Source organism: Clarias gariepinus, chromosome 8 (genome assembly GCF_024256425.1).
Source record: "Clarias gariepinus isolate MV-2021 ecotype Netherlands chromosome 8, CGAR_prim_01v2, whole genome shotgun sequence".
In the NCBI taxonomy this organism is placed as follows: Eukaryota; Metazoa; Chordata; class Actinopteri; order Siluriformes; family Clariidae; genus Clarias; species Clarias gariepinus.
Window position 1 is genome coordinate 11,237,292 of NC_071107.1, and position 27,505 is coordinate 11,264,796.

Below are 27,505 nucleotides of genomic sequence, written 5' to 3' on the forward strand. Positions count from 1 at the left end.
CTTGTTTATTTGTAAATAATTGCTAATCAATGTATATATACATATACACACACACAAACACACACAAAATTCTTGAATTAGCTTTGCTAGGCAATTTTCCTAAGGCTACGATCATCCCTGTTGCTTGTCTACCTTTTCCTACCCATCTTTTACTTTCCAGTAAAATTTCCATGAATATTCTTTGATACAGAACTCTGCAAACAGCCAGTCCTTTCAGTGATGACCTTCCAGAGCTTCTGTGGGTGTCGATGATTGTGGTATCTTCTGGACAGCTGTCAAAGAGGTTTTTTCCCATGATTCTGGTTGGGTGTACTGAACTAGAGCAAGAGATGCACAGTATTTATATGTATGAATAGTACTTCATTTACTTACACTTAAAAATAAATATTCCAATATTTTGTGTTATTGGATTTTTTATATTCATGAGCTGTAAGCTGTAGTTATCAAAATTAAAACAAAAAAGGATTGAAAATGTTGAATTTATGTCTAATGAATCAAAAATGTATGAGAGTTTTACTTTCCTAATGAAATTACAAACATTTTTTTCCACAATATTACATTTTTTTTAGATTCATTGAGTTATAAGTTATTTATATTTGTTTATGGCTGTAAGGAAATCAAAATCACAAAAGCACAAAGTCTTGTAATGTTTCCCATTATGTGCAATGAATCTGAATATGAATTCAACAATTCACAATATGTATATATATTTATAGTAGATGTGCCTGCGACTTTTTCTGTGTGGAATTTTATTGCACACTTATAAGCGCAAATGACCAAATACACCCTTTCAAACACCATTAAAATGGATGAATCAGTCTGCAATTTGGTACCAATAATATGTTGGTTGAATTTTAATGCAATCTGTATGTTTTTGTCGTGAGTCACTGGGAGCGAACTGAAACAAGTTTTGTTACAAAGATTTTTAATTACAAGATCATTGAAGATAAAGAACAACATTAAAGACAATACAAAAGCTTCAGTGTAGAATGCGTCATCAGCGTCCTTCTTTTTCATTTTGTTTCACTTCCTGAGTTGAGGACAGCATCCAATCATCAATTTAATCAAGTAATCACTATAAGCACAAAACCTCAGCATTTTTCCTTGTTTCAATTTGCTACCAGTATAAATCAATGCACAAACACAAAGTATACCTCAACAAACATATTTTTATAATAAAGTGGTATTAAAAACAAATGCAGGCTGATTTGTTAATTGTGTCACATATAGCAATTTGTGGGGCAGCATGGTGGTGCAGTGATTAGCACTGTTAGCACAACATGGTCGAAGTTTGCACAACAATGTCGAGGGAACAGTTCTCGTCTCAGGGTCTGTGTGTGTGGAGTTTGCATGTTTTCCCTGTGCTTGGTGGGTTTTCTCCGGGTACTCCTGAATTCCAAAGGCATGCAGATTAGATAATTTGATGAAAGTATTAGGATGAGGAAAGGATTAGGTAAAGTGGTGAAAAGTGGGATATTGTGTGTGTATGTGTGTGTGTGGCCTGCAATAGTTTGGCACACTGTCTAGGGTGTACCTCACCTTGTGCCCTAAGTTTCCTGGCATAGGATAGGCCCTATAACTCTGTACAGGTTAAGCAGTATAGAAGATGAATGAATTGCAATTTGCTAAATCACAAAAAAACCTTCCATACATGACCACAACAATATTGACATAAAATTTCGGCATTTGTGCTCAAAGGAAACAATCTCATTTTGGAAAAAAGGTATCTTTCAGCCATCCACCTACTGTAACATATGATGTACAGACAGACAATCTGGCTTATTTAACTTTAGAAAGTCAAGACTTGATTGCAAGGTGCAGCAGGGATGGAAAGAACATGATTTAAAACACAACCAGTTCTGTTTGGTGTAAAACAAGTGTTCTTTCAGCTATGTAACATATAAATGCCATGTTGTTTACACAAACATCCAGTATGTGTAGTGTCACGTAACACAGTGCAAATTAGAAATGCAGTTCAGAATTAATTTTACTGCAGGCTATGCTTGGTGTGATCATGGCCCAGTCTAGCTTTCTGGAATGACCACATTACAAACCACACAAGCCTTTTTATGAGGCCAGAAATGTGACAAAGCTGCGCATGCGTGACGTCCCCGCTCCTCTGAGAGCACTTGTTGTCCTCAGCAGTGCCTGCTTGAGCTGATCTGAGCCATGCCAGGAACCTTTGACTCATTTCCATAATGATGTTCACTTTCCACACAATCCACACACAATGTACTATATGTTTCTGATATAAAACGGCACTGAAGACTCTCACAGTGCATGAGCCAAGCTTTTTGTTCTCTTCTCGTGCTCCTGTTTCTCCATGAGCTGTTATTATTGCTTATTGGCTGCTTTGTGTCTTCAGCTCAGCTCTAATCTTAATGGTTTGCTTTGGTCACTAAAAGTTCAGCAGTGGTCAGACATGTGACTAATGATGCTAAAAGCCTGCTTTAACGGAGGCCTCTTTGAACTGGTGAACATGTCATGGGTTGTAAATCATAGGATACCTTGAATTTTACAGGATTAAAAGTCGTAAACATATTCGGCATGAAACCCAGCAGGTTCTGTTTGAAACATCTAAGCTGTTTGGGATCATTCCTGCACTGACAGTGATTACAGTGTTCTAAAATAAGACATCCATGGATCCAGTGCTGCTGAGTAAAAGACACGAGTCGCATACATTTCCTTTTACGCCACATTGTTTAAACCTGCAGCTCACAGAGAATAGAAGAGCCGCAGCAGAGAGAGCGTTGTCAGTCCAGGCTTCGGGCCAGAGTGTCTGTTGAAGATGTTTACCATTCTGAGGGGGTCTTCTCAATTAAAGAGGGCCGGCTGTTGCTCTTAAGCTCCCTTTTACAGCCATGTTTGGTGCTGATTGCTATGATCCTCACCATTCCTCTTCTGTCTCTGCCCCCTCTTTGCCATTTGTTGGAAAAGGAAAAAGTCAAACTCTGTTACGTAACTCGTTTTGGACTTTTCCTTCCCCCTTGTTCAGCTCTTTTGTGTACTCATGCTGCAGTGTTACAATGATGTCATACTGAGAGACTCCAGGGTGATATAGTAAATTTCAGTCTGTCCTTTTTTTTTTCCCCTCTACAGATGCGTACATTAGAATAGAAAGCAGCCAAAGGTGGATACGATGTGGTACAGCTGTGTTATAGAATGTTTTGGATTAAAATGTAGTTCATTTTATGTGTTTTTGATTCTAGATATAAATGCTACTTATAGAAATCTAACCTCAGATGGTAAAGAGAAACATTTATTAGGTTTGTATAGTTTATAAAAAGCTCATATGTGTTAGCTGACTGAATGCTCTCATGCCAGCTGGGCTGCTGTTTACAGTCAACCTGCAGGAGGCTTTAATGTAATTTTCAACTACCAAAATTAGATTAAAGCTCGAACAACCCAATTTAATTGTCTGATTTCATTTCCTTTTCCAAATCTTAACTCGTTATTTGTAAATCCTTTTCCTGTCTTATGACATTAGCAGATTACAATCTCTGACATACTTCTTAGACTCGTGTTTTATACGTATACCTGTTTGGAATGTAACAGCCCTTCTGGGAATTAAAATCTAACCAACTGCGCTTAATGACCATGTGGCAAATATGACGAACTCTCCCTGAGTGCTCGTGATGCCTAACCAAATTGTTCTCAAACTGGTGTTGACCGAGAAAAAAAAAATTGGCTCACTTCATCCATTCATCGGGCTCTATTTCTGATGCTTATACTGTACATGCTGAACTGTCTGTATGATGAATGTTAAATACTGAGTAGGTAAGAGATATTTATAAGGTATGAGGTTAATACAGTATGAAGTACGAGATATTTGTTATCTCACTACGTAATATTTCAGTAGAGTTGATGCCCTCACATAGATGCCAGGAGTGTCAGGCAGGGTGAGGAGTTTGATGGAAACCAGGACGTTTTAATTTGGTTGTTACATGTCGAGTAGGTGCCACATTCCCAGGTGGTTAATGGTGACAGGTCTGTACTGCCAGACGTGGTGTTGAAACAAAAGCTGCTTGGCCACAATTGAGGTCTTTAAAGGGAAGTGGGCACAGCTATCAGTGCCCACATCTGAGCACTCAAACTTTAGAGACCTATTTAAACTCAAGTCTTTGCTGTGCTTTGTAACGTTGCTCTATGCAGACACACTCAGCAGACAGGTAAGCGAGTTAGTCAGATGGTGAGACAGCATGTTTAACACAGGCACTGAGAGCACAACATAAGCACTAATACTTATTTTTTCTGCTTTATTTGTGCTTAACCCCATCCAACTACCAGCACCTGTCAGTAAATACAGACTTGATTAATGATCTCACTCTTGTAATCATGCAATCTAATTTATTTAACTGAAATTACAGATCGATAATGCATACTGTAGTTAGGCTTTCAGATGAATATCTGCACAATAAGCTGGACTGTTAAGGGGTTAACTTAGACACTGAATGTGTTTGAGGATGATGTCCATTTATAGATAAAATCAAGGAACATACTGTATGCTGACCAGGGTTTCTCTGGCAGAACTGAATATTAATACTCATTATAATTGCACAGTATCTGAAGTCTTTGTAGGACCTTGTTAGATTAACAAAGGTCAAGTAAACGCTCCTTTAATGGAAGAATCCATTGGGCTGAATAAGATATTGTTACAGTGCTTTGTCAACTGTGTGGCTTTAATTAAGAGTATAGTTTATGTGTTATAATACATGTTCTTAGTGTTGCTGCATTAGAATTACTGTACATTACTGTGCATGCATGATTGCTTTTGTGAGTGCCACTGAATGGTTTTATTACAAGTAGGAAAAAAGTGTCTTGAGTCACGCAAAGAGGAAATTATTGCACATTTACAACACGATTTGTTCAGTAAGGGTTTTCTCAGTTTTCCCCTACTTTAAATTATTATTATTATTTTTTTTATTCCAGGCTGCTCTTTAGAGCTATCAAGGGTAGTTGGTATGGATCTTATTCCAGTATGAAACCCAACAATAGGTGTTAGCTGGATGGAAATTTCGTCAACACATTCATTCCAAAAGTGTTCACATTATGCTGTGACATTATATTTTTAGCTGCATGTAAAACATACAGTATGACAGGCGCTAGATACTTTATCTGTCATATGATGATAAATATCTGAAACACTTCTTTTAACATTCCTAAATGTGATCATTAGGCATGTATAGGGTTAATCATGCATGGAAAAATACTAGTTCTAGTCAAATAGTAGTATAATATAAGTCATAATGCAGGTTGTGATATGGTTAAGAAAATCTTGTTTGTTCCTAGTGTGATCTGTCTTCTCTCCCCTTACAGGGCTCTCCAGCAGGGGGCACAGTGAGATTTGATGCAGCCCCTGGTAAGTCTGTGCATCCCTTCCAGAGATTATCTGAAAGGCTTGTCGGTGGTGGTTAGGCTCTAAGTAAAGACATAGTCGGTATACAAAAACTACACTGCCAACATGCCTCGTAAATGGTTATTTTGTAGATTGATGAAAGCTTAGTACTGACTATGATGTTTTAGTAAATTCTTACTACTTTTTTCTCAACTTTGAATAGAAGATGGGGTTGGTCATTAAACATCTACTTTGGGAAAGGCTCAAAAGTTTTATTCATATGGATTCATATAAGTGGGATGTAAGTTTTTACAAATCTCGTGAAAGACAGAACATTTATCATTAAGCTACCATGTTCACTCAGTTTTACAAATTGTGATGAAACAGTGGCACATAGTGGAGTGTAAAGGCATGTACTTTTGGGTTGGAGGTCTAGGTTTGTCTCAGCCTTAAATGCTTTTTCTATGGCATACAGTTATCTACTTTGTATATATATATATATATATATATATATATATATATATATATATATATATAATTTGTACACTGATATAATTTGTACACTGCCTAAGCAATTTACAAAGTTGCAATCTTACCTAGAGGCTTGTATATGCCCATTTAACATAATGTGAGATTTAGAACTGCACTTTAAGTTTGAGCTTTGAAGGAGTCAGTGTTCAGCTGATAATCCTGTCACTCTGATGGCCTTCTCCTAAAAGTGGGTGGGTCTTGGATAAGTTTATCGGCAAAACATTCCAAACAATCTAGCGGATGTACTGACTTGTGAGAGGAGGATCTACAGTAGGTTAAATTTAGTATCAAGAAAACAGCCTCTTGCGTCATATTTACAAAAAAGAGATTCAACAGACCTGAAATCATCTGAAATTACAGAAAGATTTCCCTATAAAAATAGTCTAAAAGTCAAATTAGTGGCTCTGTACTACTTATGTTTGCTGTTCAGATATACTGTATATCATGCCAAATGAGTGTTTTTTCTTCTGTATTGTTTAATGTACTGTACAGTATATACTGTATTAAATTATTAAGAATAAGTATTTATGATATATTAAGCAAATTTAAAATAAAATAATTGAAATAAAAAAAAAAAAATTTGATGCATGTCTGACAAATAGTACCATTCCAGCTGCTGTACATCTTTGAGTCGTCCCTAAATAATTCTTTATATACGCATGCAGTACATTGTGTTTAAACAGAAGCATTGTGATACACCGATTTTTTTTTCCGGCAGACGGATGATTTCTGGCATTAGTGAGTGAACAGACACACATTGACACTGTCTGTGCTCCCGTTTGGATTGTTGAGTCTGCCTTTGTCTCATTTCCTCCTCGCTGTTTCCTCTACCTCATCCATCTCTGCTCACTCACTGTTTTACACCATGCCCATAAAAAACAAATCCAAAAAAAAAAAAAAAAGAGAGGGCTTTTACTATTGTTTGTTCTTGCCTTCAGGTCCTTAAATTACAGTGATCTGTAAGGAGTATCACAGTATTATTTCCTTTTCTGTCATGTTCAACATTTAGTTTCATATAATTTTGTTTCATATCACATATCCGATATCCTGGGGGGAATTGAGAAAAGAAACTTTTAAGATACACCTCTGTCAGTAATTATGTCATGGGTGTGAATCAAGAACAGTGAGAAACTTGCACAGATTCATTCCACCCAATGAAGCTCCTGTGTACAGTATATCTGCACTGAAACAGCATCTCTTGTGTGTATTATGCCGTCCTTATAGTGTTATAGTCTTCTGTTACTGTATGTACTTTTCCTGCTACATATTCAGTCAATATTTTAATCCACCCCACATAAAAATACAGGACAGTTACATTTCTGAATGCAATTAGCTGTCTCAGTCTTCTCCCTTTTTTTCATGTAACCAACAGCACGTCCACTCATTAACAGTCCACGCAGTGTCTCTGCAGTGCGGATCACTCCTCTGAGGACCATGAAGAGCTCTCCAGATCTGATGCCCACTGGTGAGAGAGGCTGCCATTTTCATTCAATCAGCAACAAACACAGGCCACATAGTTAAAGTTTATCTCTGAACTTCAGCTCAGATAAGCGACACACAACACCAGTCCAGTGGAACAGCTCCAGCTTGGCTAAGTCTTGCCTACCAGAGGGTGAATCTTACTTAAAAATAATTCGGTCAACACAAAAGCCGCAGACATTATATTTATTTTAAGACAATTAAGTAGTATTGATTTATTAATTAATATTAATTTATGTGTCCGTATACAGTGAACAGCTACAACCCTGACACAAACAAGTAAAATGTTAATGTAATACAATACACTTGTAAGCATTAGACATTATAAGTAGTAATTATTAATTAATACATTTTCTCAGTCATATTTTATCATCCTTGTTGGATACATAATATTAAAAAAAGATGGAAACACTTCATCCAGATTTTGTACCACTGTTCTTGTGTGCTAAACATTCAATTCATTTATTTTCCATATCACCTAATCTGTGTCAAATCACAAGCATCCTGGAGCATGTCCCAGGAAGCTCACGGCAAAAGTGCCAAACCATCACTGGGCACAGTCACACACTTATGGTGATCAGCCATAACATTAAAATCACTTGATCATATCGGCACACTGTCTCCTGTCAAGTGGTGGCAGCAAAATGATGGCTAGACGCCCAAATCAAAGAATCTTCAAAATGGCAGGCCTTGTGGGATGTTTCTGATATGCAATGGTTAATATTTACCTGGACGGACAAATGGTGCAACCGACACAATCATGTTTTTCTTTTCACCATATGGATGGTTTTATATTCTTGGTAAAGAGATGGCACTAGGATGCACTGTGGGAAGAAGACAAATCGGCAGACTCGGCATGATTCTCTTGATAATATGCTGTGAAACCTTGGTTCCGGGCATTCACATGGTTGTTATTTTGACATGTAACATCTACCTAAACGTTGTTTCAGATCAAATACACCTCTCCGTGATATCAGTATTCCCTAATGGCCTCTTGCAGCAGAGTAGTGCACCCTGCTATTCTGAAAAAAAAATTTTTGGGAATGGTTTTAAAAACATGACAAAGTGTTCATGTTGTTGACTTGGTCTTTAACTCCACTGATCTTATCGGGTATCTGTGGAATATGTTGGACAAACAAGGCCCTTCCTCACAGGATTTAAAGAATCTACTGCTAATGTCTTGGTGCCAAATACCACAACACACCTATAGAGGTCTTGTGGAGTTCATTGCTTGACCACTTAGAGCTTTTTGGCAGCACAAGGGGGGGCTACACAATATTAGGCAAATGATTTAAATGTTATGGATGATCAGTGTGTACATTCATACACTACAGGCAATTTGAAAATACAAATATGGCAGATATTGTCAATATTTCTAAAATGTATTGCATCAACACCATAGTCTTAAAGTATTATGTGCTTTACTACATTATTGTTATGATGATAAGCAAGAACTGGGACACATAAATGTGGAATTTTCGAACAATGTACATATGCATACATTAATACCAAAGGCATGCCACTTCAATATCTTTGTTTGTCTTGTTCTATTATTTATTTCCTCTGTGTCTGAAGAGTTGGATCCAACTCGTGTGTGCAAAGGAAAAGGGGCTGTTACTCTGAGAGCCACGTTAGTTCATGTTGATGATGGAGACTGTGTCACCCAGGAACAGGTTGTGAATCCAGACAGAAGTAAGTGAAAAGCCACTGCTTACATTGCAGCATTCCTTCATATTTTTTATAAATAAAGAGAACAATTTAAAAATGCTGACCATATGTTCGAGTCAAAAATTCACTAATTCAATTTATCTCTCAACATGCACTTTAAAATGTCCAAGTGTTTTGATATGGAACACACACATCGGTGTCTGACTGCCAACTCGGTTGCTCAGCAGCCCAAATAACTTTCCAAGAGCCCCCATATTTACTGGGGAGCATCAAAGAGAGCTTTTGTCTCAGACTCCCACATGAGACTGAGACTGCAGTGCAGTGTGTTTATCGGCTATCAGAGGTTTAGAAACTATGCTGGCCTCCTTCCAGGACATGGGTGAGATGCTTTAATTGTTGTGCTGGAATAAAAAGGCCAGAGAAACAAACACTTCTTACAGTGGAGTCAATGCCCCTCTTGTTCTAATGACAAAGTTCACAGATTGTGAGGGAATCTCTGTTCCCAGCTGTAGGAAATTAGCATCTGAAGACCTTTACTCAGTCCTGACAGGACTGGCAATTCCTTTAATTGAGGATAAACAGCTCTGTCCTGGCGTAGTTTTGTGGTTTGCATTTAAAATAACGTAGGGTCTGTGCCAAGTAGCGGTGGCATTGCTTCATCCTTGTTGAATTTCAAAAGGTTCTGACAGATTGATAGACTTTTTTTTTTTAAACTCGCTGGAATTGTTTTTAGGTGAATGCCACAGAGCGGTCAATGGAGATGCCACAGAAACGACTTTGGCAAAGGAAAAGCTAAACAGCATCGGAGCTGATTTAAATTCAGATCAAGTCAGTAAGGCTAGAACACAGGTAAGTCAGCATAACACAATTCCTGTTCAGCTTAATTGTTCTATCTAGGTTTAATTCCAGTTCAGATTTATTTAACACAGGGTTTGTAGGAAAATTCTTTTTAAAAAATTACTTGAATCACTTTGTGTTATAGAGTATTGGGGACAGTGTGCATGTTAATATAAAATCGAAACTGAACAAATTTATGATAATCAGGTTTAGCAGCATAAACAAGACTTTAGGTCTTTATCAGGTGCTTTATGGAACGCATGACTATTATAAAAAGGATCTATTTACACATGCAGTATGCAACTTTTCGTATCGCTTCTGAAACTACCGACTATTTAATGCTAATAATATGAAGTTTGAAGTTGGGATGGTTTTATATTTTATGCTCAAATTTTTTTAAGGTGGAGTATCCTATAAGCTTAGGTCTGAGTGATTTCCCATCAGCAGCTACTGTGCCATCTGTAAGCACACCAGACAGCAGTGTATACCCAAGTATTGTTCTGCTGCAGCATAACACAGGTACACACCATGTCTACTTAGACTAAACCTATCACCTGGACTAGCAATAAAAATTATTTGAAGCATGCAAAACAATATGCAATCTGTGCGTTTTATGTACTGTATACACAAACATGCAAAAAGCGAATAAACACCCCTGCTTTCTCTTCTTAATATTAGTCATGGTTCCGCACGGCTCTATATCTATAATAACCATGCTGATGATGATAATTACTTGCTGTCCAGAGTCTATTCTTTGACTAGCTCAAAGACATCTTTCAGAAGGCCCAGGTTAACCAGATTGTGACTGTTAATGTTTTACCATTTTCTTGAAATTGAACTATAATTATGTTAACATTGTAAGGGGATATTTAAAAATGCTACTTGTCTCTGGGAAAATAAACACTATTGAATTGTCCAACATTTTAGCCTCTTTGAAAATCGTGGCATATACTAGGCATATTATCCGATGTATACATTCTGAAATACAGTCTGAAAAAAAGGAAACAAATAGAAGTTACACATTTTGGTACTTAAATATTATCTTGAAACTTTTGGGTTTCTGCTTTCTTCTTGCACGCCTGGGGTACATTAAATATCCTGAACAAAAATGCAATAATTCTGCAGTAATAAATTGCTGATATAGAAAACTTCAGTTTTGACATTCGACCTCTGGCTGTTAGATAACCTGGATTTTATCATTTCCACACCAAGAGCAATGTAACTGTGTTGTGTATTGATTTTAATGTTTGATATCTTAACATAAAACAAAAAAATGTGTGTGCTGTCGGTGATGCAGATGCTGTAGAGCAGCAGGACAGAGTGTATGATCAGGGTTCCACTGAGACGCAAATCTGTCTTCCACCTGAAGATCCTCAAAGATTTTCTACACAGATGGAGGGCAGGAGAATGATGATTACTGTTCACCCAGCAACCCCTGTACCACCAGAGAAACCCAGAGTCCCGGTGCGGGTAAGAACGACATAGTACTTTAACCCTTGTGAAAAGTTTACACTTTAAATTGTAAGTAAAAGCACTGTTAGCTTGCATTTGATTATTTGCATGTTAACCATGTTTAACAGATACATATTGACTGTGTAGCTCGATCAGCCTTTATGAATGATTTGGTACACTTGGCATCTAACTATCCTTCATAATTTCTTACAGAACACAGAGAAATCCAAGGACTGGTACAAGAACATGTTCAAACAAATCCACAGAGTCCCAGGTACAGCCCTGTCCATAAGCATGACTGCTGTTTTTATGTTACAAATCATCACTGTGTATCAAAGAAGTCCAGGCTCGCGCCACATCTCTTTTTGTGTGTTTGTGTGTACACATCCTCCTTAGTGTGTGTTTTGTCATCCACCCTATTCAGAAACTGTTGAGGAAAATCCATACCGTCCCACCTACATATTCCCAGAGAGCTATGACAGGCTACTGAACACCAGAGGTACCATTAACTCACGTCAGCTACATCTGTTCATACTAACCCTCTCGACTTTTCCATCACATTCAGCTTGGCAGGTGCTCACTCCCTCTAACAGCCGTGCTGAATTTTCATCTGTTTTCAAAGTATTATTATTTTTTGATTATTCTCCTAACATTGCTGATAAGATACTAAACATAGATAAGATTATTCTAACAGAATTTAATACTCTTAATATTTTACTGATTTGTACTTTTTGAAAAAGCATTTCAATTCAGTCCGAACAATCTAAAGAACCCAAAAGGAAACTGTTTTTATAGATTTATACTTTGTAACAATGCTATTGTTTCATTAACATGTGATTATGTATGGTTTCCTTGGTAATATTAATACTACCACTGTTGTTGGTGGTGGTGGTAATAATTGTCATCCTTTCAGCATTGTTAAGTTCAGCCTTTATTCGTCACATATACATTACTGCACAGTGAATTTCTTTATTCTTTGCATATCCCAGCTTCTTGTTAGTAGGCTGGCGTCAGAGCGCAGGGTCAGCCATTATATATACAGCACTTCAGGAGCAGACAGGGTTATGGGCCTTGCTCAAGGGCCCAACAGCAGCAACCTGGCAGAGCTGGGGCTTAAACTGCTGACCTTCTGATGAGTAACTCAGAACCTTACCACTGCTCCAATAGCTCTTTTGGGATAAAGACATTACAGTGTTAACATTTTATAGCACTAAATGACATCTCAAGCTGCTTAAGGAAATTTGTCACAGGTTCACACTCTTTGATGTCTTACCATTTTCACTCAGAAGTATGCTAGATGGCGCTAATGTTAGCCTTATCACTAGGCCTAAAGCTTTCCCTGGCTTCTACCACAGACAGCATGCTCATCGTTATAGACTCAATCCTTCAAATCAGACGATCATAAATTAATGTGTGGTTTCCGCACACATTGTGGATGATGCCCTGGTGTCAGTGAAATTATATTCTAAGCACCAGTCAGGGCATTCATCCGTCAAGGTGAGCTGAACTTTTAAAAGAGCTGTCATGCTGTCAAGGGTATCACAGTGTGTTTAAAAAGCAGAGATTGATTACTGCATCCGGTATTAGCACTCTAATGTTTCTACAGTGCATTAGATGGCATGGCTTTTAGAAAAGTGATCTTTTAAATAATTAACCCACTGGACAGGACTAATGGATTGGAAATAACTGTTGCTTCTAAACAAAGTAATGTGATTGAACTTCAAAACAAAGAAGGTGGATGGCGGAAATTGCAGGCAGCAGAAGATAAAAGTTTTTTTGTGACTTTCTTATTATGTTGTGTTGTAACCTGTGTAGTATCTAAGCCCCAGGTTTAAGTCTGATACATGTGGAGAAACATCACCATCTACTGGCTTGTCCAGAGCTGAAACTAAAGACCTGGGCTTTGTACTGTTGGTGCTCATAATAGCGTTTAAATGTTGTGTTAGTTCACATAATCTTCACCCACATCTATCTATCTATCTATCTATCTATCTATCTATCTATCTATCTATCTATCTATCTATCTATCTATCTATCTATCTATCTATCTTTCTCTATCTCTCTCTCTCTCTCTCTATATATATATATATATATATATATAGATAGATAGATAGATAGATAGATAGATAGATAGATAGATAGATAAGAGATCCATTTTAAAAAGCTTATTTAAAAGTTCTGAATAATTCCTACTATACCATATATACCACATTATACCATACCAATGTCACCATTGAATTCTCCGTTCTGATTAGTCCTAATACTATAATTATTATTCTTATTTTAAAACCTGATGTACAGGCACATGCACATGCATGGCAGGTTAAAAAAAAGTATTTAAATGATATGGTAAAGTTTTCTGGGAGGGAGATGTTTATTTAGCATTTTAAGGAGCCTCCACCACTTTGTAACAGTAGGAATTTAACAGTAAGAAACTTTTATTTTATGATTAAATTTTATGAGTGGGGAAAGTCTTCTTGGTGAAATTCCATGCTGCATTTTTCCTTACTAACACTGAGAGAAAAAAAAATGTGTGGCTGGTAACAGAATGTAAGTGTGATCAGAAACGCTTTTGCTTTGTGTATGTTTTACACAGATGTAACCATAAATAGATAAAAACTGTCATGCTTTAATAAATACATTTTCATGAATGTCTGCGGTATAAAAAGAGTAAAAACTTTATAATAAATGTTGGGTCGGTAACTCAATAAACCCTATCATTAAACCACATTACACACATTATACCATATAATTTATTATTTTTACTTTTTTCAGTGTCAAGTTTCTTCCTAATATGTATAGTTACTAAATAAGTCTGTAGGTGTCTGTGCCATCTTATCCATATTTAATATGAATTTATCACTAAGGAATCAAATGTATCAAAAATATTACTTTCTCACCTTGTATGATTGATCCAATGTGCTGTCTCTTTTCTGAGCCTATTTATACACTGTTGATATTGATTTTAAATGATGTATGACATTAAAGAAGAATGACAGATGAACTTTCCTTTTTCGAAAACAAATAGTAAATTACAGGCATTGATTCTTGGTAATTTCTTTATGTCTTTTTCAGATGACAGCTCTTCACATATGGATGATTATGGTAAATGTGGAGGATTTTCCTTTACATACTTATACAGTAGCTTAGCTTGTTCAGCTATTCTTGTTTATGGTAAATTACATGTTGTGTCAATGGTTTTGAGTATTATTTGTTGTTCTGTCAGCAGAGGTCTCGTAGTTGGTCTTGTGTCCTGTCATGTATTGAGGTTATGGCTTTAAACAACTTTATTGCATTTTGTACATTTCTTTGGTCTTTGTTGCTCAGGGAGAAGTGTTCCTCGATCTAAAAGTGCTGTAGACATGGGCAGCTCACAATCAAGGCGAAGGGTCTCTATGCCGACTAGAACATCTTCCCTACGTCCAGAAAGGTGAGCGTACTTTCAGAAAGACTATGCGCAGAGCAATGTGATTTTATATTGTACTCATGATGTGATGTATATTATTTAAAGAATAGAGTATCCATAGATTAAAATAAAAATGTGTTCATTTTTTTATGTTATGATATATTTACTACTTAGTACTACTTAGTAAGGTGTGTCATATTGTTTAAGGCAAAATCTTGACTTGTAGAGAAACCACTAATGCAATTAGCATCTTCTAAATAAAATTTAAGCATTAAGCAGTATTAAGATTTAGAAAAAACAAAGAGGGTCAGCCTTTAACACATGAACTAATTTTGCCTCGGTAAAATAACACAAGCTATACAAGGAAAATATGATTTTAAAATCATTTGTCATGTTTTTCTTAGAAACTGGGCCAAGCTTATGTCAATTTTTAGCAGCAACTGAAATTAGGTCAACCCCATCAGAAAATAAACATTAATGTATTTTTTTTATTCAACAATTATTCAAACTACAAACCATAACAAAGTATAAAATAGCATCCATTATAACAAGTGCATGCCTGAATAATATGTGTAGCATTTAAAAAGAATCCATGCATATGAAAACAAGAAGATGCTCAAGCATAACATGCCCTTGTTGATTACCATGGCAACCCATCTCCTCACCATGGATTGGTTCTTTCTTCCTTTCGTCCCTGCAGAAACGAGTGGGAGCCCCCAGACAAGAAGGTAGACACCAGGAAGTATCGCGCTGAGCCAAGAAGCATCTTCGACTACGAGCCAGGAAAGTCATCAGTGCTGAGAGCGGAGAGGCCGGTACGGTGCGCTCTGTGTCCGTGCATGTGTTAGTACGTATATGTGCTTAAGCTCGGCTCGGCTGGGGAGTGTGTGCATGACGCTGTGACACTCTTAGGGCTGTTTTTTTTCCTCTGCTTTGCTTACGAGAGCAGTGTGAACAACTGATGCTGTGTCTCGGTCCTCTGGGTAATCACGAGTAGATCATGACCTCATCTTGATGGAGCCACCTCTGTCTAAAAAAATCTGTAACTCCCTCCAGAGAGTGAGGAAGTAGGTCAATTCTGTCTAATTCCTTTTTTTTTTTCATTTTACTTTTAGTTTTGCATAAGATGTGGTAGCTGTTTTCTGCCATGCGTAATTGAATATTTAAGAATGTGATGTCAGACAGTGTAAAGATGACAATTCGTTCAGCTGTAAGAAAGATCATGAATAAATAACACATGTCAGGTCAGGCATGCATAGAGTGTCAGCTTCCCATGAAAACCAAGAGTCTTCCTTCGTTCTTTCCAGCTGTCAGGCTTTTTGTGTGTTTGTAGGCGGTTCGTTCTGCCTTTCCGGCCCTTGGAAACATGACTCAGAGTGTGAACTGCTGTTATTATGTAATGCTTCTGATGACATATGGCTGCAATTATAGCTTCATTCTGAAGATTGTGGTCTGTTAGATCAGTTTTTAGTGTCTTCGATTACATCGTTCACTACTCAGGCTAGGAAAAAGCCTTTTAAAGGGGAAAAGTATCGGTTTATGGCAAAATAAGATCTTACATTTTTGGCTTTATTTTAAATAGTGATACAATAAAATTTACATACAATATTAGTATCAAATGATAAACATTGATCATAATAAAATAATTAAAATAATAAAATATAATTAGAGAACTAACTGAAATTAAGTAATGTTTAATAATTTAGTATAATTCTATCTTTCATTTAATTCATAAATACTAAAAACACATTAAATACACAATAAGATAACTGTTTTTCCATGACTATTCTTCAATGTTTTTTTTTATGAGGGGCCTCTTTCCTTTACTACTTTACAGCATTGTCTAAAGAAGTTGCTTATTTCCTGTTTCCTGTTCTCATAAGCACTGATATAAACCAGACATTTAAAAAAGCAGAAACCTAATCCAATTTGGTGGTAGTCTTATCCTCCTAAACATGTTGTTTATACGCCTGGAGCAATTCCAGCTAACTGGAATATTTTACCTGTTTTTTCATGTACAATGCATCATTCCGTCTCATTATCTTTGTATTTTGAACTGTCCTCTTTCTCTTTCTCTCTCTTTGTCCTCCATTCCTTGTGGCCATGCGTTTGTAAACTCAGGACATAACCTCTGAAGATGTAGATTTAGAGAATGAACCATGGTATAGATTCTATTCAGAGATGGAGTTTGGCAAAACGGTAAGTTGTTAATGTGACCCATATACAGTATATGACCAAAAGTCTTCAGGCACTTGACTGTGACATCCATATGAAAAAACTGTTGCCACAAAGTTGGAAACCCACAGTAGTGTAGAATGTCTTCCATGCTGTATATGCAACTGTGTACAAAGCAAATTCTATGAAGTTTGATTTTCCATGGAGTGGATGAACATGAAAGCCCTGACCTCAACCCCACTGGCCACCATTGGGAAAAACTGGAATTCTGATTGCTCCCTAGCCTTTTGTGGCTGAATAAGAAAATCCCCAGAGCCAGGATCCAAAATCTACTGTTAAGCCTTTCCAGATTAATTGTGGAAGACTGGATCAGGATGTTCAAAAATAGAGGTTTGATGGTCAAGTGTCTGAAAACTTTTGGACATATAGTGTATGAGACAGTGCATGCTCTAAACATATTTGTGTCTGTTTGTAAAAACATCCTCTGCCCTTGTCCTTTTCCTTCCCCAATATTGGCTTCATCTTTCCATCAACATCTGTGTCTTGTCTCCATTGCCTGATGATCTCATTCTCAAAGCGAAGAGATTTCCATGAAATGTATCCAATAAGTAGGTGTTATTACATCATGATTGATAAATCAGAATCTTATTGAAATTATTGATTTAAATTTAGTAAATAAAGGAAAAAAAATTAAAAGTGGATATAAGTTGATATAATTTTAATGTAACTATCCACATCTGTCTTTTTTATATGGTATTTTTAGGCTTTACAGGTGTTTTAGAGGAGAAAAATATAAAGAGTTAAGGATTTGGGATAGGTTGCACCAGCTAGGATTTGCTTAACAAATCGGCCACTGTTTAAATTAAGTTCTTTTTCAAACCCTAAGCTGAAATAATTCTCACTGTCTGTATTATACTGTATATTCACAAGTATTAGAATATAAACTTCCCAGTGCATGTTACTTTTTAAATGTATCATTTTATTTCTTTTTGAAGCTGGAAAGTAAAAGGTAATAGTAACAGATGAAGATACAGGCGTTGCACTTGTTGAATGTTTACGGGAACGTGTGCATTAGGCTCCAAGCCACCTTAGCTTGGATCATCATTCACGGATGTACTCCCTTTTTTAAAATGTTTTCACCTGTTCTAAGAGTCTCGTTGCTGTACTCTTCTTAAAAACTTCTATAAATGTAATTAGTTTACACCTTCTTTCGAAAGAAATGTTAAAGGATCATGCTTTCCACTTTTTGAATGTTTATGAAGATGACTCCACTGGGCTATAAGTCACTTTGGCTGGGATCGACATTTAAGGATGTACGTCCTACTTTAAAACATGTGCACCATTCAAAAGGTCTTATCACTGTACTGTGCTAGATGTCTTCTGTAAATGCCAAGGTTTTACGCTTTCAAAGGTTTAATGCCTTTATTCATGAGAAATTAGATCATTAGCACTAGTTTGACTTGAATACCCTTGTAATTCAGGCTACTGCGTGAGATTGGTTTTTGCAGTCCAGTCTGGTCTTCTTTGGGTTTGGGATAAAGGAGTTTAGTGTTCACTCTCCTTAAAGAAGCCCACTTAACTCGTAAAGGTCTTTGTAATTGTTCTGGCTAGTTGAATTCTAAGGTAACACTTATCATGTCAAGAGCCTTAGCATGTCTCAAACACAAGACTTTATGATTAATTAGCATTTTTACTAGAACATAAGGCACTTTAGGAAACATTCCCAGCACAAGATTACATATGTACAGTACACTCCGGTGCAAAAGTCTTGAGCCACCCCTTATTTCTCCTTATTCTTCTTCTATAGAGCCAACTTTCTTGTATTTTGTTGTCTTGTAGTCTTGGTAGAGCAGAGTTCTCTGGGCCTCCTGGATAATTCTATTGAATCATTTTTGCAGGTTTTTAGCTCTCATTTTCAGTCCAGTCCCTTCATCTGTCCAGTGTCTGAGCAATGTTTTTGTTTGTTAAACCACACAGTGACCTATGAATCATTTAATTATTTAAAAAAAATCTAACTTAGGGCATGAACTGGTGGGAGATGATGGTGCAGATGATGACAGATGATTAGGTCAGTGATTAACATACGGGTGATGCTGAATGCTGATTGGAGGAAAGAGAAGATGAATAAAGTAAAATGAGAGGGAAAATGAGGTTGTTACATAAGCAACAAATTGATAAATCGTGTATTTTGGCACTTTGACACATGCCGCATTCAAATATTTGTTTAATTTTCTTTAATTTAATCTACATCGTTAATTCAATTAAATATGACGAGGGGTGGCTCAAGAATTTCGCGCAGTACTGTATAATCTGCTTTAACAAGGGCGCATGATAATTGAATAGTTATTTGAAGTGCTCCCTAATGAGTTTATTAATGTATTGTAAACATTTATCAGTATTAACAGTAGGAATTTGCTTTGAGCAATGAACTGGTTTCAAAGTATTTTTCTGATAATTTTATTAAGGAAATAAAGTACGTAATTAGTGATATTTGAGTTCCCCACAGTTTCAGTAGCTCCATGTGCTAACTGCTAACTTCTACAAGCTACTAATTAGCAGCATAACAAGTACGTTCATAACTACATACTGTACAGTGCCATAAAAAAATTATTTGCCCCCTTGATGTTTTTTTTTTATATTTTTTTCATATTTGTCACACTTAAATGATTCACATCATCAAACTATTTTTTATATTACGCAAAGATAAACAGGGTAAATACAAAATGGAGTTAAAATGATTTCACATTGCTGTGGAGAAATTTTGGACCACTCTTCTTTGCAAAACTGTTCTAATTTAGGAGGAAACATTGGAGGGTTTGTGAGCATAAATGACCTGTTTAAGGATTGCATTTAAGTCCAGACTTTGAGTAGGCCACTCCAAAACCTTAATTCTGTTATTTTTTTAACCATTCAGAGGTGGATTTGCTGGTGTGTTTTGGATGATTGCTCGGCTGCATAACCCAAGTATGCTTGAGCTTGAGGTCACAAAGTGATGACCGGTCATTCCCCTTCAGGATTTTCTAGTAGAGAGCAGAATTCATGGTTCAATCAATTATGGCATGTCATCTAGGTCCTTAAGGTGCAAAGCGGCCCCAGACCATCATATTACGACCACCATGTTTAACTGTTGGTATTACTGTATGTTCTTTTTATGAAATGTTATGTTAGTTAGTGTATTAGTTAGTGTATTGTTAGTATGTTAGTTTTATATCAGATGTAACAGGACGCACACATTCCAAAAAGTAAAAAATTTGTCCCATCAGTCCGCAGAATATTTGCCCAAAAGTATTAGTGATAATCAAGATATTTTTTGGCAAATGTGATACAAGCCTTTGTGTTTTTTTTGGTCAGCAGTGACTTTTGCCTTAGAACTCTGATGGCATTTTTGCCTAGTTTTTTTTCTTATTGTTGAATCATGAACTTTGACCACTGACCACAAGCAAGGGTTGCCCTGCAGTTCTTTAGATGACTGGTTTCTTTTATGACTCCTAGATCAGTCATCATTGTACTGTTAGAGTAATTCTGGTGGCCAACCACTCTTAGGAAGGTTCACCACTGTTCTAAGTTTTCTCCTTTTAGGGATAATGGCTCTCATTGCAATTCACTGAAATTCCAAATCCTTAGAAATGGCTAAGTAACCCATTCCAGACTGATACTTTTTGCCAGTTACTTTTTCACACACGGCCAGGTAGGTGTGGACAGCTTTTTTCCTTTATTTAATGAAATAATTTTAAAAACTGCATTTTCTATTTACCCTGCTTATCTTTGTGTAATATTAAATTGTGTCTGATGATCTGAACCTGTTAAGTGTATATAGTTCCTTCTCAGTAACTTTTAATTGTTATCAAATGTTGTAAGAACTGTACATAACCTAGCATTTTGGAAACAAAATTTGCTCAGCATTCTGTGTGTTACTGAAAATCCTTTTCCATCCTTAAAATATATTTTAAAATGTAAATCAGAAAAATGTCAAGAGCGCGTCTTTACGCTCATACAGTATCAGGTAAATTCTCCATCCATCACAGACTTGATTCTGGTTAAAATTGTCTGCTATGCTCGAGCCTGCTATCTGTCGATTCCAATGTTGTATTCAAATAAACAAGGTGTAATCATCTAGAATATTTTATCATTTATGACCTTCCACTAGGATGTGGTCAGACTTGTAATTATTATCATTTTATTTGTTGTATTGTATGGGTTTAAATGTCTTTGATGGAGAGGTAAACTTATGACCTGCTGAACAGAACACATGGCTTGCATTTGCTCTGGGAGAAACGGCCTTCAGTAGGTTTTCAGTGACAGCATGCCTGTTCAGGATTGTCAGCAGCTCTGCACCTTTGCATTGATAGAAAACTGGTTTACATTTTGACACATTGACATGATTTACAATAAACGCCCAAATGATCGGGATGAGATGAGGTTTTTATTGACAGCTGCAGGCATCTGGAATTTGACAAATATTATAAAACTTTACAAGAACTTTTTATCATACTAAACAGTTTTTTGTTTTTGTCTTGTTCTCAAAGGATAAACAAAACTCTGCTTAACTTACCCTAAATTAACATACCAGGGTTCAAAACTCCAATAGAGGAGGACCAATAAGCAATAGAGGTTAGTGGTGTCTTAACACAGCTACCAAATGTGGTGTGAATTAAGTCCCTTCGAACAGGGATATTGTCAAATTCTAAAAAAAAAACAGTTGTCAAAGACTGCAGTACCATGGCAATTATTATGGCTTAAGCAACAAGATGCAATTTTTCCTTCTTACTTGCTCAGACGTTTGGTATTTAACATAATGTCATCAGTGCTATCTGTAACCTCAGCTCTGAGTCAATCTCAGTGTCCAGACATCATGCCCCCTGTCCTGATGGGAAGGTCTGACTCGTCCAGGAAATGCTTGCCAAGTTTGGAGTTTGCAGTTTCTCCCTATTTTCTGGCTGGATGTGATGTCGATACACATGCTGGTGAATTTGTAAGGATAACTCGAATTAAACCAATACTAATTGAGCCAGTGTCCTTGAGTCAGAAAGACTATTCTAGCAGTTAGGTCAACAAAAATATAGCAAGAAAAGAGATCTAGGCATGCCTGTAACTACATAATACTGAATGTAATTTCAAATTTAAATCCTTTGTCACTAAGAGTTATACACAGACACCAATCAAGACCAGAAAGTAGAGTTTACCATACCAGGTATGTAATTTACTTCATGACGGTGTGGCACACTTCTAACCCTATCAGCTGCTGCATTACACAGGTTTGGCTGATGTTAGAAAGGTTTTTAACAGCTATAGTAATTGCCTTGCACATATGACAGATGATTATTTTAAAACCAGGCAAAACCTTAGCTAATGTCGTGCTGACTTTTTGTTGCATAATTTGCTGTTTTAGAATAAGATAAGGACTATCATCTTTATTAATGCACATAATTAGCTAACCAGCTGTTCATTTGTTATTACATCGTTACTTGCATTTTATTAGTAGATTTTTACTTGGGTCTATTGATACAGGGAGTATAAATGCATGTTCATGAAAAATGCTGCCCCCTGAGTGACATTTATTTTTATAGAACAGTTTATTGAAAAGTGAAAGAAAATGATGCAAAAGTTTACAAAGTATTTCTGACCTCATATGGATGCAAATAGTCTACGACTGATGTTAGGCAACATCTCTTTTAGGCAAACACCTGTTTGTGCATGGTGTATATATGTGAGAAGCATGACTACTATATTCTGGTGCTTGTCAGTGACTCACACAGTGGTAACACAGGCCCACTCCCCCCTGCTGTGGTGTGCAACCTGAGGCTAGTCGTCATGTTTACCATCATCTGGTATGCCATCCCCCCCAACGATGGCCCTTTTTCCGTTCTATGACATGTTTGCAGCTATTTTAGATCAGATAATGTCCCAGCTGTCAAAATGAACAGGTAATTCCATAGAGAGGAAAAAAGAAAAAAAACTCTATATATTTTTTTAAAAAGCCTCTTTCATAGTAGGCGCCTATTCGTGACGCTGAAGTGCATATCACACTGGCTTACACTGTGTGCTATTTATACAGCTGAAAAGTAGTAAATTTTGTTGAGTCATCTGCAACACCTGTTAGGAAACAGGCGCATGAAAACAGACAAACAATGTTAACACACTGTTCCACTGACTAGCCTTGATAGTCAGAGCAAAGGAATTTAACTCCCAGATGATGTCGGGACAATGTTAAATGGCGGCTTATGTTTCATGCCTCCTGCTAAGTGATATTTGACATTAACATGCATCAGGGAAACAACGAAGGCCACACAAAGTTAAACAATTATTTAATAGGTACCTAGAGAAACAAAATAGAAAGAACAGATTTCACTAGCAATAGGAAGCCAGTTACAAAGGGTTTTATAATTGGTTTTTATCATAGGCCTTACAAAGCTGAATAATTATATTTAAATAAGTGTTATCAATTCAGAGGGAGCAATTTATCAAAGGCTTCTAAATTATGAATTCATTTAACAGTTTATTTATTTATTTGTCGCTACAGTGTCTTACCGGTTAGCACTGCTGCTTTGCACCTCCAGTGTTTTGGGTTCGAATCTCGCTTTGGTCTGTGTCTGTTCTCCCTGTGCTTTGACAGGTTTTCTCCTAATATTCTGGTTTCCTCCCGCAGTTTAAAAATATGTGGTGTAGGATTTTAAATTGCCCATTGTGTATGACTGGGTGTGTGAGTGTGTGTGCTGTGCTCTGTGATGGGTTGGCACCCCATCCAGTGTGTCCTCTGCCTCATGCCCTCCGATAGGCTCCAAACCCACTGTGACCCTACATAGTCTCTAGGCCATATGTGACCATATGTTTTTTTTAAGTATTTTATTAGAAAAAGGTTCATTTGTCAGTTAGGGAAGGAGTCTCTAGTTTAAAAGGGAAAAGAGTCTGGTAAAGAAACAACTGTTTCCAACTTTTATACCATAAGCAATACTAGGACCCGACTTGTTTTACATACGCTTCACAATATTAAATTTAATTATCAACAAATATAAAGTATGATGCATTGTTTGCAAAAAAATATTGTTGTAAAAGAGGAATAAAACAATTCATGCCATAATGATATCAGAAACAATCAGCCTATCAGCAAGAATTGGTTGGCTATCACCATTCTTGAAGAAGGCCAGGGTTTGCTTCTCATCCAACACCCCAAACCCTTGCCACTGGGTTAAAGGTTAGCTCAGGGTCCCAGAGAATGGCACCAGCCTGTGATTTCACTCACATGTGTCATCACTGGTCAGTCTCAGGCTTACATAATCATAGGTGGCAGTTGCAATTCAGTTTTTGTGTATTTTTCTTACCCTGGAGCAGATTCATTAACGTTGATGGTAGGTGTAAGTAATAATGATTTAATGATCTAAAGTTTTAAGATCCCCATAAGCTATTAAAATTTCTAGACTTTCATTCCTCACACATGCAACCATGTGCTATGTCTAGTTTTACTCTAATTATTAAAGTATTACAGTTTAAGAAGTTATGTTTGGCTTATGTTTTGTTTGAAGAATGCTGTCTTTGTACCCGTTCAGGCTTAAACCCTGTATTTATAGGAAACATGGGACGTTTAAGTCATGAGGTAAAAATCAACACTCCTTCCAGTGTTTTTTTTTTTTTAATAACTATAGATTGATTAGAGAAAAAAGTCGACAAAATGTAATTGCCTTTACCTTTCTTTTTGTTTGTACACTGTGTTTGCGCTATCTAGGTATCTTGACAGCACTTAACTACTTCAGATAAGGCCCTCAAGCATGCTTCCTGTTTGTGCTTTTGCAGCACCAGCACCAAGCCTGATTAACCACACACGCTCCAAGAGTGTGTCCTGCGTCTCATTTACTGTCAACAAAATGGACATGTAAGACAGTCACAGGAGAGCCCTTTTCTACTGATCTGAGTAGCTACAACTATCAGTTGCCCTTAAAGAATGAAGCTTCTGAAGCATGTGAATTTATAAATAGAAATGTCTTTAGACCTGCCAGATTGAAATTCTAATACAAAGCTTGACGTTCATATCCAAAGGTTATTTCTGACCTTACTTGCCCCAGCAACCGGTGAGACAGACGTAAGCATAGCGTCAATCTATTTATTTGTTGGTAAGACGAGGAATGTGTAGCTTGGGATGTGTGAACACATAAGAACTTTTCCTCCAAAACAAACATTAGCGGGTTACAATTGGGCAATCATATTTGCAATCAATAGTTCTGCTTTTATCCTAAGGTGCGTTATTTTTGTGCACCGTGACGTCGGCTTGGGGAAAAGCAACAGAAACAGTGGCCTAAAATTAGATGGTGTTAAACCATTCAAATCTCAGCGGCCCCACTGAGTGACTATCTGCGCTCTTCCGTTTGGATTTCCTGCCTGGTAATAACGGCCGCCCAATGTTATTGGCCTGGCACATGGGCCAACAGGCATGGCCTGAGGAAAACTTCCTTTTGCACACTATTATTGACACCTCTACGAATATGAGCAGGATGTCAGCTATGGGTTTATGCAATGCATGCTATTCTGAAAATGTGAATGTCTAAGTGAGCGAGTGTGTGTGTGTGTGTGGTGTGCCTGCCCATGTAATTTGGCCTCCTTCCCACGCCAGCTGGTTAATTGTCTGCCAGTCTGGTCAGCCCATAATGAGAGTGACTCCGTAGCAGACAATAGAGAGGCTGGAGTAAGAGACAGGAGCTGATTGGCTGAGCCGCTGACAGCCCCCTCCCCACAGCCTGCTCACTAACCCCACCCCTCACTTCCAGCCGCTTGTTTTGCCCCTAACTTGCATGCAGGCTAAAATACTCGCTGGCTTCCCTACGCTACACATCGTCCAGGGGACCTTACGACTTTCAGCTTTGAGCACAGGAGATTGGAGTCAGAGGCGACTGTGAATTTGCCTGACTAACGTGTCCTGTCCTTTTCTAACTGCCAGAAGAGTTGATCCTGTGGAGCTATCAATGACTTCTTTGTTTGGTTTGTTGCAGAGTGCCCCCTCTTTCACTCCCTTGGAAACAGCCTCCGACCTACAGCAATAGTAAGTCCATGCTCAGTTCTTTTTCCCTCTCTTTTGTCTCTATATTCTGCATGCTCATCTCCTGTTCATTTCCAGCGCGTGTGTAGAAGAATAGCTGTTTGTTCTCAGCAGGACAGAGGAGACCACTTCTATCCCCTACCCCTCCTGTTTCCTGAGTACCTCCCAGTAATACCAGTACAGCTTGACATAAGCCTGTGTGTGTATGTGTGTGTTTTAGGGGTGTGGAATCCACTGGATAGTATGAGGGAATGGATAGTATGTGATGATTTATTTCATGCTGAGGCCACTGACTGAAAATAACACCTGGATGTCTTTTGTGGAAAGATAAGGGAGCCAATATCCAGCCATTGGCTTTGAGGAATTCCCCTCGAAACCCTGCTCTTGCCCATAAAGCATCAAACCTTTTTAATCAGGCACATGTTTTCCGTTTGACAACATATTTAGGGAACAGTCACACTCCTGGGAACCTTCTTACGTCTAACTTATTTGTATATGTCAGTGATGATTTCTGGTGCTACTGGGACAAAGTTAAAAGAATTCTTAGCTTGCCGCAGCCATTTCTTTTATTGTTCTATGGTCTAATGGTAGAACGTACTACAAACATCCTTGACAGCCCATGGGGAGAACATTCCATTCCTGTGTTAAAACACCCATGGTGCCATGTAGGCCTGCCTTAAAAAATAGCATTAAAGGGTGTAATTTAAATGCCAAAGCTCTTAAATGTTTTCTGTTTAGATGGCCATTGACTATATTAAACTAGCGGTGTTTACATTGCTGTAATATTTATAGCCATAGAAACAGTGTCATTTTAACTTAGTTATAAATTGTAGAAAATTATGTCTGGGAAATTATACCACACTGAGCAATCAATTTCAAAGAAATTGTACCATATAAGGATCTGTGGCATTGGTTTTTGAGCATTGCCTGTGTTGTTAGGAGGATGTTTAGCTTTTTAAAGGTTTTATTGTTTTCTTCCAAAGCCACATGATGTGGATACCGGTTTTGTTGTTCTAAACCATGAGACCAGATCGCCTTCTGATATAAACACGGGAAATGACGGATGATATGCTTTCACATGGTCCTTCCTGAAATTCTCTGGGGTTTGAAACTGAAACCCAGCATTTTTGCAGTCCATTTATAGAACAATGCAATATTTCTGTCCAATGGAGAATCCACAAAAACTGCTGAAACTTTCCCTATATTGAAAGGTGTTTTGCTTCTCGAGGGTTTTTGTATGTGTGTAGTGTAGTGAAGTGTGACCGAGCACTAATTCTTAGTAAATCCGGTAAGCTCATCTCCACTCTAGCAACTGGCAGACAGACACTCAGGTTGTCCTGGCGTCTGGCAGGACATGGATAGTCACCTCATGCTGTGAAACATCTGATGTATTCTCACATATGCATCTGTGTCACTTTAAGTGCCTGTTGAATGACATAGCTGGTGCAATGAAGCACTCATTACATTTAAATTCTTTGCGGTTATACTGTTTGATGCAGAAGTCAAGGAGGTATTTCATACTTACGTGATTAATTAGGGCTGCATAATTTGTATATCCAAATACACTAATCAGACATAACGGTTAAACCTTAATACA

The 27,505-nt window shown here is 37.3% G+C and overlaps 1 protein-coding gene across 5 annotated transcripts in view; it reads left to right on the forward strand.

Annotated features, from left to right (window-relative positions):
* LOC128529510 (sorbin and SH3 domain-containing protein 1) overlaps positions 1-27,505 on the forward strand; it is a 54,389-nt gene that overhangs the window by 7,898 nt on the left and 18,986 nt on the right. For 3 of the 5 annotated variants that reach the window (XM_053503052.1, XM_053503055.1, XM_053503057.1), the window contains exons 2-14: positions 5,317-5,359; positions 7,239-7,331; positions 8,921-9,037; positions 9,747-9,862; positions 10,252-10,369; positions 11,148-11,320; positions 11,516-11,576; positions 11,727-11,801; positions 14,378-14,407; positions 14,630-14,732; positions 15,409-15,523; positions 16,830-16,907; positions 25,862-25,911. In XM_053503052.1, the coding sequence (XP_053359027.1) occupies positions 7,301-7,331; positions 8,921-9,037; positions 9,747-9,862; positions 10,252-10,369; positions 11,148-11,320; positions 11,516-11,576; positions 11,727-11,801; positions 14,378-14,407; positions 14,630-14,732; positions 15,409-15,523; positions 16,830-16,907; positions 25,862-25,911 (1,067 nt within the window). In that variant the 5' untranslated portion in view covers positions 5,317-5,359; positions 7,239-7,300. Of the gene's footprint in view, positions 1-4,106; positions 4,170-5,316; positions 5,360-7,238; positions 7,332-8,920; positions 9,038-9,746; positions 9,863-10,251; positions 10,370-11,147; positions 11,321-11,515; positions 11,577-11,726; positions 11,802-14,377; positions 14,408-14,629; positions 14,733-15,408; positions 15,524-16,829; positions 16,908-25,861; positions 25,912-27,505 lie in introns of those variants that run through there. The other 2 variants (XM_053503056.1, XM_053503053.1) reach the window with 2 other exon arrangements.